The 12,103-nt window shown below is 45.8% G+C and overlaps 1 protein-coding gene across 3 annotated transcripts in view; it reads left to right on the top strand.

Moving 5' to 3' along the window:
* Nucleotides 1-12,103, top strand: part of LOC124612940 (protein pellino) — a 440,385-nt gene that overhangs the window by 310,337 nt on the left and 117,945 nt on the right. For all 3 annotated transcript variants that reach the window (XM_047141442.1, XM_047141441.1, XM_047141443.1), the window contains exon 3: nt 6,453-6,582. In XM_047141442.1, the coding sequence (XP_046997398.1) occupies nt 6,453-6,582 (130 nt within the window). The remainder of the gene's footprint in view (nt 1-6,452; nt 6,583-12,103) is intronic.

Genomic DNA, 12,103 nt, shown 5'->3' on the forward strand with positions numbered 1-12,103 from the left:
GAACTTTCTACTATCACGAGCTGTTAAGAGTTAGACGAAAAGCTACTTCTCCCCTTGCTATTTATGGGGGACTTTAGTGCCAATAATCGTCTGTGGGGCTGCGACACTGTCGCGCAGAGGCTGGGTACTAGAACACCTTCTGTCTGAATTGGACATCTGCGTACTCAACACAGGAGCTGCAACAGATTTCATTGTGGCCCACGGAACATATTCAACTATTGATCTCACAGTTTGCAGCCCGCATGTCATATTCTTGTTTCTGTGGCGCGTCCATGGCGATCTTGGGACCATCTTTCCTATCGTTCTCTCCCTCTCTACTCGCAGACATCTGGATCATGCTCCACGTTGGTCGCTTCGGAATCTGACTGGGAGGCTTTCTCCTCTACAGCCACTTTTGTAGCTAGTCATGCTACAGATATTGACAAAGTGGTACAGGATACTATTGATACTATCATTCGTACTGCCATAGCAACGGTTCCCTACTCCTCCGATTCATTCGGATAACCGCCGGTGTCATAGTGGTATGAAGATATAGCCACAGCTATCAGGGAACCCTGCAGGGCGGTTCAACGGCACAGTGGCCATCCGTATACGGTTAATTTAATATCATTAAAGAGACTCCGGATGAAAGCGAGGTTTTTAATAAAGGAAAGGAAGCAGGAGTGTTACGAGCGATATGTATTATCTATACGATCCCACACACCATCGTTCCAACTGTGGACTAAACTCCACCTCATTTGCGGCCATCCACCACCACGGTGGTGCCTGGCATCCTTGGCAGCGGTAACATCTGCACTGATCCAATGGTACTTGCAAAATGTTTTGTGACACACTTCGCCATCCAGAAAGCTTGCAGTAATTACCATTATCATTTCCTGACTCTTGAGACACGCCACCGTGGTGCTATCCTTCCATGCACATGGTTCTCTGTCATACAACGCCCCTTTTAACGAATGGGAGTTTCACAGCACTTTGGTAGTGTGTCGAGATACGGCCCCTGGACCGACAAAATCAACGACCAAATGCTGAAACATCTTCGTGCCGACATCATGAAGCATACCTTGGGCTTTTTTGATAGTATTTCACGGGAAGGGGAATTTCCCTCTCAGTGGCACGAAGGTGTTATTCTTCCTGTCCTGACAGTGGGAAAGGACACACACATATTAGCTAATTACTGGCCATCTCTCTGACAAATGTTGTGTAAGTTATTCAAACATCCGTTCAATTGCCGTCCTTGCTGGTGCCTTGAAGCTAGAGGGCAGATATCACGATTCCAAAGTGACCTTTAGGTTTTCTAGTCCTCCACAGATCATCTTGTGCGTCTGGAATCTGCAGTGCGCAATGCTTTCACCCGTCGCCAACGTCTGATTGCTATGTTCTTTGACCTGCAGAAGGCATGTGATACCACCTGACGACATCACCTACTATCTACTCCACATGAGTGGGATTTCTGGGGCAGTTCATTCATTTTTATGTAGAATTTCCTATCTGTCTGACTGTTTCCAGCCCATATAGGTTCTACTCTCGGCAACCAATACTTACAGGAAACTGCAGTTCCTAAATGATGGGTTCTGAGCATAATGCTGATCGCTATCGCCATCAGTGGTATCGAAAATGCAGTGGGCCCCACAGTCTCTGGGTCGTTTTGTGTGGATGATTTTTGCCTGTACTATGCCTCCGCATCACTGCGCAGTGCTCAGCGCCAGCTTTAGGGGGACGTCTGGAGAGTACATGATTGGGCCCTGGACCACAGCTGTCAATTTTCTCTTGCAAAATTACGAGTTGTGCATTTTTACCGACTCCTGACTGTGCACCCGCACCCAGAATTTATCTTGGTGACCAGTTACTGGAATTCGTTGAAACTTATCAGTTCTTAAGTGTGTTATTTGACAACAATCTAACTTGGCTGCCATGTGTCCACCGGCTCAAGGCAGCTTGCATGAAGATGGTAAATGCTCTCCAGTTTTTTAGTAACTCCTCTTGGGGCGCGGACCGCATAGTTCTTCTGAAAACAAAGCGCTGATTTTTATCCCGCTTGGACTATGGATGTGTTGCCTATGGGCACGGAGTTTGTTGGACTCTGTTCAACACACTGGCGTGTGGTTGGCAACAGGGGCCTTCTGTACGAGCCATGTTGTGACAGCCTCCTGGTGGAGGCTAGTGTCTCACAGCTGCGGGTTACGACAGGACCTTCTGGTTTGTTATGCAGTCACAATTTGTCTCGTGCCCACTCAGGCATGTCGGTCAACTCTGTTTCACAACCAATGGTTTAGACTGTTAGAGCATCCCCCAGAACTGGGTGCGCCAGCTGTGATCTGACTAGATACTCCAGTGAAGGACCTCAAAGAGTCTCCTTTAGTCTGTGCTCCTAGGGTTCCCTTTCGACACCCCGTTGGTCTATACCTTATCCTGCGAAACCGTTGGTCCTCTTTTGGGGCCCCAACGACGTCGCTAATCCTACCTTCCTTAGAAACCTGTTTCGTTTGATCCTCCACGACTATTTCGATTATTGTGTGCATCTACGCGGATGGAGCGAAAGTCAACGACAGGGTTGATTACTCTTTTGCACATGCAAGGGAACATGAGGAGCACACTGCCGAGTGCCAGTAGTGTATACGCTGCTGAGCTCGTTAACTAGCTCAGGATTTGCGGTACAGCAAATCCCTGGCCGCGACGAACTTCCTGATCTATAGCGATTCTCTGAGTTGCTTAAAAGGCATATTCCTGTGTTATCCTAAAAATCTTTTGGTCGCAAACATCAAGGACTTATCGGCTGATCGCTGTAGCTCTGGAGAGTTAGTGACCTCCACCTTGCATCCGCAGGGTTCTTTCGTCCCCCCTAACCTTGTTGTGCATTTAGACCCTCTTGTGCACGATGCTGCCTGGGTTATCTCAATTTTCTTTTACCTGCTATGTCGCAACTGCTGTTACGCCCTTTTTTAAACTCTTTGACTTCCTTATATAGTTGGAGCAGCAAAGTCCCCACTTTTTTTTCTTTCTTTTCGCGTTTTTGCGTGTTTCATGAAATGGAGGGTCTGATGTCACATCATAAAAACAAATAGTCGATTCCCTGCAGTATTCTGTCTCGTGCTGCACCATTGGTCTGACACTAGCAGCAGCCAGCGTAGCGCGAATTACCATCATATGAATGAGATTTTCACTCTGCAGCGGAGTGTGCGCTGATATGAAACTTCCTGGCAGATTAAAACTGTGTGCCCGACCGAGACTCGAACTTGGGACCTTCGCCTTTCGCGGGCAAGTGCTCTACCATCTGAGCTACCGAAGCACGACTCACGCCCGGTCCTCACAGCTTTACTTCTGCCAGTATCTCTTCTCATACCTTCCAAACTTTACAGAAGCTCTCCTGCGAAACTTGCAGAACTAGCACTCCTGAAAGAAGGGATACTGCGGAGACATGGCTTAGCCACAGCCTGGGGGATGTTTTTGGAAACAGTTTTAATCTGCCAGGAAGTTTCACCATCATATGAGTAGGTTGCCGTCACCATACCGCCACATACCGCAGAGTTTGAGGTGGTGTCGTGACTGGGATACATGTGCTGTTGATAAATGGCATCGTATTGTTTGCAGCAGTGAATCGTGATTCTGTACTACTCCGGATGTCCATCGTCGGTTAGTATGATGGCGGCCTGTGGAGAGATTCCAATCTTCCAGTCATTTTGGAAACGCACAGCGGCGTTACTCATATGTTACCCTTCATGCAACGGTATCGTGGTACTACTTTTAGACTAGACAGTGCTCGTCCACACATGACACCTCTCTCTATAAACGATCAGATGAGGTACTCCTGTGGTCATGAAGATTCCCAGATACGTCCACGGTAGAACACGTTCGCCTACTGAGTGCTTCACTTTATCAAGCAGTACATAAAAAATCGTTCACGTTAATTATTGATTAAACCGTTGGACAAGCAAAAAAATCTTTTTGTGCTAATTATATGTAGGTGATGCATCGTACACATCGAAAAGTCTCCCTGTATAAAAATCACTGAAATAATACAGTGATATTCTATTTGATTTATCCTCTTGCTTTTGTATTTTTAACTCTGCCTTAATTTTGTCGGAATATTTTTCGCCATTTCTGTCTAGCAACGATAAAATGCAGTCGTATCTCGATAACTTGAAATTCGCAAGACCTCAGAAAGAATTCGAATTAACGAAGTATTGACCCATCAGGCTGGAATAGAGGAAAAAACAGATAAGGCTAGCCTGTTCAAAATAGATTTCAAACTATTACGCCTGCCGTAATTCAGTAACATTTGTATTTTATTACAAATGTAATCATAGATCAATCACAACAACTCATACAAAGGTTTATTTTTACCCATACATTGATTTTTAATTTAGTATTTCAAATCCAAGACACAAATTTCCTGGCGTACCTAAGGGAACCGTATTGTTATTTTTCAACGAAACTCAGATCTTTTGAGGAAACAAGGAAGTGCTGCGATGAGTTGAATGGCGAAACAGCTGCCAACAAAGTTGACGAATAAAAATCGAATCGCCACCGTTGATTTAGAGTTACATTGTCGAAATATCGTATACTCGCGAGTGGTTTCTCGTGAAATTGGCTTAGATGTATCGAACTTACCAATACACAGAGTATTCTTAGATTCCTTGAGGTTTTTACAAGCGACCGGACAACTCGTTCAATTTGTCAAGAAATTAGATTTATCGAGGTTCGAATTGACAAAAGTCGACTGTATATGTTTGTTGAAAACAAACGATCCAGTTGCCAGTTACGTTGTACATTTATTCGCATAACCATTGTCGCCTCATGTAAGTCATTTTCATCTGTCTTGGAAAACACGCCTGTGTTTGTCAGTAACATTAACAAGGACATTACCACATTGTTGCATGATGAATCCAAAAACAACGTAAACACACGTTATAACCATATACAGCATGTAGTCCCACAGAAAGTGCTTCCATATTGTAATGCGTTCAAAAAGCTTAAAAGTCGATGTATATCCGCATACTCCAATGATATTCATCCTTTGTCGATTTTAGATAGTTCCGAGCTCTGTCTTAGTCGGGTGTTACTTTCTGAAGAACTAAATGCCCGATGAACTTGTTCCATGCGGGTTCGTTGTTTCCTATTATTTATTCAGTTATGTGAGGGGGAGGGAGTGGAGGGGAGGAGTCCTTAATTTGACACTGGTGGACAAGTTGCTGATGCTCATATGACTAGAGTAGTCAAGCTTATCAGACAGAAAATTGATCATCTACGTTGCACTAGCAAGTAACGTTGCTACATACTTTGAGAACACCGGGAGTTTATAACATGAAAATGGCCTGGAATTAGAAGTCCTGCGTGCATGTCGAACCCGATCTATGGAGCGCTTTAGTTTTTTTTTTTATGTTCATCGAGCTTCTAATCGGGTGATTTCACAAAGTTGTTCGCCGCGACCGTTCTCCGTGTATGTAGTCTTGTTCTCGTCAGAAAGCATTACAGTTGAATATCAGGTGGATGACCTTTGGTACGCACGAAAGATAGTACATCATTTTACCGCCCTTACATGAGTTTCATGCCTCATCTTACACGTGGCGATCGAAAAACGTTATTATGTATCATCTCCTTAGAACTGACGACGATGTCAGACTCTTCAACTTCCACGAGTGATGCATACGTCTAAATACGCTAATATTAGCGTACAGCTTCGTTTGAGGACGAAACTGTTGGTTACCCGGACTCGTATAAACCATTAGGTACTTGCGAAAAAAGTTAACAACATAACAATCATGGTAATAACTAATTCATGCATGTACTCGTATCGAATTATTGATGTCCTTTTGACCTTCTGAAAAAGCTGACTCGGCTCCTGGCCACATGAATGGGATGTTGGGGCCAGGAAAATAGAAAGGGGTTAGAACCTTCCGTCACAGATATTGGCCATATATCTTACAGTAAGAATCACTGAACTACGACAGTTTACTTCAGAATAGCAGTTGTTGATTATTAAATAATGTTAGCTTTTTTACTATTCCCTACTCTTTATCCAAACAATCATTGGAAAGCAAGTGGATATTGTCCAAAACCGTTTTTACTTTCGAACTGCTATTGGATTGTTTTGTAGATGAATCAAAATAAAGGAAAGATAAAGTTGATGAAAGTACCATGGTAGTTTACTACAGCAAGGTCTAGTTGATGTACAATATAACTAGTAACATTTTTCGATCCAGTGCCCCATGAAATCAGATTAGCTGCCCCGAAGTTATCTGCAGTACTGCGTGTGGTTCCAAACATACTTGATTTACAACCCATTGGTAAAAATTACTTCAGAACCCAGAAAAAAACTTCGCGGCACCCTTCTGTTTATAGCACCGTAGCCGAATTCAGATTTATTCCGTATTAGTTTATTACAATAACGGTAACATCAGTCCATAGATCCTAGCTGCAATATTTTGTGATTGATACCGTCTCTTGGTTTTCAGGTACAACGGTTTCCTTCCGCCTGGCGACCGCGGGCGCCGACGCAGTAAGTTCGTGTTGTACAAGAGACCCACCCCGAGCGGCGTCAAGCGCTCCAAACATTACGTCGTCACGACGCCTCATTCATCAAAGGTATGTGCACGTTTCCACTCAGTTGTCCGAGCCGCTTTAGAGGTGCATTACATACTCGTGACGACATTTGTGCATCGGATTTACTCTACATAACACTCACTACCCACTCTAGCCCCGTTTCTGTCTGTCTGTGTGTGTGTGTGTGTGTGTGTGTGTGTGTGTGTGTGTGTGTGTGTGTGTGTGTGTGTGTGTGTGTGTGTTTTCTAGAGAAAAAAGTTAATGGCATTTATTTCACACCTTGCACTGTAAACAAGTGTTTAGTTCTATATCGATGTTTTCACACTTCATTGGCTAGGACCGACGAAAAAGGCGATGAAATGTCAAAATTAAAATTGCAGCATCACGAAGACGGCGTACAACAAACGTCAAGTGGGTATGAAGTTTACTACAGGCATGGATATGCGAATGACAGCATTTCAGTGTAACCGCACAATGCAGTTAGCAATAAAGCCATCTGCGTTCTATACATAAGAATGATTGGGCTGAAAGCAATGCAAAATAAACGGGATGGAGGAAGGAGATAGGAAGAAAACACCAGCCACATTGGGACAATGCAACGGCGGGAGTTGAAAATATATGCCAGACCAGGACTTGAACTCCAATGCTCCGCTTCTCTAGAACAGTTGTCTTAACCCCGTCAGCCCTCTGGGGGGCTCACCACTCTTCAGTGAATTCATGCTTGGCTACCATCCGACACCATTCGCAACACCTCTTCCTCCTCCGTGCGGCATGTCTATCATCCTGCCATTTTTCTCTCCTCCATTGGGGAACGTGTCATGCGTATTTTTTGGAATGCACTTTGAAGTTTCGGTAAGTCGGCATTGGAGTAGTCTCTCGTCTGATTTTTCCCTCTTTCTTCGTTCTCCATTTCCTCCCCTTCCTCCGCTTCGGCGTTTGAGGTCTCTTTGTTTCTTCTTCCTCCCTGTACGCTGGTAAAGGTCAACAGGTATGGTTCGCACGTACCCCCGGGTACAGGCCAGACCCTGGGAGTGGTGATTGTCTGAGGTGTCAACTTCCCAATTGCTAATTGGTCCCTCTGTCTGTTGTTCTGAACGTATGACCTGAGGTGTGAACAATCACCTAATGCAGGTGATGAAGCCACTAGTCGGAAAGAGCGCGCCATCGAAGATGCTGGCAATCATGGAGGATTTTCTTCCAATGAGCCAGTCATCATCATCATCATCATCATCATCATCATCATCATCATCATCATCATCATCATCATCTCGGACTACATCTACTAAGGATTTATTGTTCATAAAAGAATTGCTGCAAGTGCAGGTCCAGTGAAATCCTGCTCTCACTTATGTAATGGAACTTGGTTTCTGGAGACCAGTTGCGATTGTCAGGCCCTACAACTGCTTACAGCTTAACTCCTCCACCGCTGTCCTGTTCGTGTCGAGGCCTAACGTACGCTGAATTCTTCATGTGGTGTTATTTACACTCAGATGCTTGATGGTTTAACCGAGAGGGAAATTATGCAAACTTAGTACCTTCATGCACTCTTTTTTTCTGACATTTGATAGAGTAGTGCATCCATCGAAGATTTAGGGAGACTATGAAGTCATCACAGTCCGATTGTACATTCCAAACCCGATATGTTGGTACCAGTACCAGCGTTACAACCACACTCGCGTGTCGTGTCAAAACACGGCCAAATATGTTACTTCCGGTTATAGACGCTCATAAGGCCGATTGCCCCCCTCCTCCCCCATCCTCCTCCTTTCCCCCTACCCCCTACTATGTCAATGTAATAGCAGTCATGCCGCCGCTACTCGTGAGTGTCCCATGTGCGCATCTTGATGAGTGGCCATCCAGGAGTTCCAGGGAGGAAAAAGTATACTAAACTGTTGAGCGAAAGTTGTTGGCTAGTCGAAAACCCTGCATTTTATTATCCAGCACTTAGAGTACCACTCTTGCTGTGCCTCATTCCACGAAGGACGTGGTCACGCAGACTTCAGACCTCCAATTCAATAGCGCATTTGTGAAATCGCCCAGTATCACGTTAGCATCTCCGTCCCCCCCTCCTACAGCTACACAACGCGCCACCAGATCTTCGCCCCAGGCGGCGAAATCACCTGCTACACAATCTGCACACCAGTAAGGATAAAAGGAACACTCCCACGAAGATCTTTCTATATCCTTTCAGCCAACAAAAGTCTGAGTCTTCGTCTGCCAACCATAAAGGCTCTAAGAAATCGAACAAAAGCAGTCAGTCTTCTCCTGACTCAGAGACCCTCTTTAACGGTGTCATTGCATGATACCCTCACCCGGCTGACCTCCATTTCACCGGTGCGCTCTGCCTACCATATTTCTGCCCTGGAGTCTGCAGGGTGACCTAGGGAGAATGCCAACGCCTCTGTATATTTCATAAGAACAGGATCCTCCTGCCTTTGCGACCTGTATCAGTGCGTCTTTGAAGGCTGGCACTCGGCAGCCATCGAGGTTACTGGCCTTAGTTTGTTCCCCCCCCCCCCCCCCCCCCCCCACCACCATTCGCCATTACGACTCTCCTCCAATGGAACGTTTGCGCCATTAGCTGTAACTAGGAGGAATCACGGCTGCTCTTGGATTAGCGGCCTCCAGAAAACTAAATTTACCTCTCCCGTTTCCTTCCAGTCCGCTTTGACCCTTCCCATAAGGACAGCCTTCCATCTCATGGAGGAGTCATATTGCTCATTCAGGAAGAAATCCATAAACAAACTATCTCGTTGAACAACCGACTGCAACAGCTTGCAGTCTGCATTTTCCTTCCTCGTTTCACTTTTTTTTTCTTTGTAATGTCTACATCCCTCCGTCATTAACTGTCACTGGGACTAACTCACTCCAGCTTATTGGTCTGCTACCTCCCCCATATTTGCTGCTCGGCGGCTTAACACCCACCGTCCCCATTTGGTGCTCTTAGAGTACCTGTCTGAGAGATTCCCTCTTGGCTGACCTTCACATTCAATACAACTTCATCTGTGTTAACACTGAAGCATCCATTGCACAAACACGTACTCGTATTCCCATTTGGACATCTCGTTCTGCACTGTCAAGCTTTCCTCTCATCTCGAGTGGTCTGATCCCTCTGTCATGTAATCGAGCGACGATTTCCTGTGTGCTATCCATTTGCTGACTCCTACCCCACCTGCGTGTAAACCAAACTGGCAGCTTTCTAAGGCAGACTGAAGACTTTACTCCTCCCTGGTGACGTTCGACGAACAGCGTTTCCCCCAGTTGTGATGACCAGGTAGAGTACCTTACGAACTTTACCCTTATCGCCACAGAATGATCCATATCTTGCACTAATACTTTACTGCGCCACGTCCCAGTCCCTTTGTCGACTGGGACGTGCAATGATGTGATTTGTATTTGGAGAGCTCCACTTTTTTAACCATCATCCTTCAGTGACGAATTGTATTTGTTATAAACAGTTGCGTGCTCAGTGTCGTCGCATTCTTCGGGATAGCAAAGAAGCTAGCTGGATTTCCTTTACTATTTCTCTTAACAATTTCATTCCACCTTCCATTGTGTGGAGCAATCTCCTTTGGGACTGAGGTTCATTCCCCGATTTCTGGCGTGACCGTAGCAGATGATGCCATTGTGGACGCTGTTGCTACCTTAAACACCTTGGGCAGCTATTTTGCGGAGATTTCGAGCTCCACTCACTATCACCCGATCTTCCTCCCTCGGAAACGAGTGGAGGCGACTAGGGTGATACCTTCTTCTTTCGGAATTGTGAATGCTTCAATGCTGTCTTTACTGTGAAAGAGCTTGACCATACTCTCACCTCATCCTGACCTTTCGCTCTGGGGCCGGATGACGTTCACATTCAGATGTTGCAGCACCTTACGGGCAGGTACTTTCTCCTTTGTACGTACAATCGCATTTGGGAAGACAGCACGTTACGCAGATGCTGGCGTGAAGGCACTGTCATACCCGTACCTAAGCCCGCTGAGGATGAACACCTTCCTTCTAGCTACCGCCCCATTTCTCTCACCAGCTGTGTTTACAAGGTGATGGAACGAATGATTCACTTCAGGCTGGTATGACGGCTTGAGTCTTTCAGCCTACTAACCACTGCACAGTGAGAGTTTCGTGCACGCTGTCATGCAGTTAACCATCTCGTCTTTTTTTCAACCCCTGTAATGAACGGTTTCCTGCGAAAAACCAGCTGTGACCGTATTTTTTGATTTGGAGAAAGCCTATGACATCTGCTGAAGGAATGGTATCCTCCGTACTCTCTACACGTGAGACTTCAAAGATTTCCTGTCCCGTTTCCTTCAGGAATTTTTAAGAGACAGAATTTTCAAGGTAAATGTGGTTCAGCCTTGTCAGACACCTTTATCCAGGAGAACGGGGTGTCTCAAGGCTTCGTCCTGAGTGTCATTATCTTGCTATAGCCGTTAACCCTAATGTGGACTGTCTCCTGCGAGATATCTTTGGCTCCCTTTTCGTTGTCGACTTCATGATCTGTTGGAGTTCTCCATGGACTCCATTAGCGACGTCTTCAGTGGGTTCTCGATCGTCTTCACTCGTGGAGCATAGGCAATGGCTTTGTCACTTCCACTGACAGAAGTTTCTATGAATTTCTGGCTCCAAAGTGGTTTCTTCCACTGTCTTTACATCTTGGGCGTGTTGCTATTTCGTTCGCTGAAATGACAAAGTTCCTGAGGCCCATACTTCATAGTAAGCTTTCTTGGTCCTCCCATGTGTCTTACCTGGCCGCATGCTGTACCCAGTCCCTCAATTTCCTACGTGTCCTAAGCAGTACTTCCTGGGGAGCGTATCGGACCACCCTCTTCAGTTTGTACCAATCGCCTGGCCGTTCGAAACTACACTTGTCGTGTTTCGTTTATTCATCTGCATGTACGTCCATCTTCTCCTGGCTTCACACAATCCACCATCGTGGAACATATTTGGCCTCTGGCGCGTTTTACACCAGCCTGGTTGAGAGTCTCTAAGTAGAAGAAGCTGCCGAACTACCACTGTCATACCGGCTTGATGTCTTCCTCAGGTGATACGCTTGCCTTTTGTCTTCCATACCATGCACCTAGCCTATGCCTCCTCTTTCGATGACTCTCTTGATCTCCTGAATGGGGCACGCCCTTATTCTCTGTTACCTCCCGGAATTGGCTTTAGACTATTGCTCCGGCAGCTTAACTTCACGCTACCTGCCATGTTCCCGATGGCTGTGAACCCTTCACCACCTTGGCTTTGTGCGGCAGCCCGTCTTCATCTTGGACTTCATTTGCTTACCAAGGACACTACACCAGATTCGATCTATCACTGTAAGTTTCTCGGCCTTCGCATGCAACTTCTCGAGAGCGCCTTCATGGACGCTGATGGCTTTAAGACTGACCGTGGTATCGGGTGTGCCTTTGCCATTGGCACCGACCGTTTTTAGTATCAGCTTCCAGAACACTGCTCGATTTTTATAGTAAGGGTCATTGCCCGGTATCACGTCACCCACTACATCCGGCGACATAGGCTTTTGTGTCACATGCTCAGAGTATCATAGTGCCCTTCAGAGCCTGTG

Source organism: Schistocerca americana, chromosome 4 (genome assembly GCF_021461395.2).
Source record: "Schistocerca americana isolate TAMUIC-IGC-003095 chromosome 4, iqSchAmer2.1, whole genome shotgun sequence".
NCBI classification, from domain to species: Eukaryota; Metazoa; Arthropoda; class Insecta; order Orthoptera; family Acrididae; genus Schistocerca; species Schistocerca americana.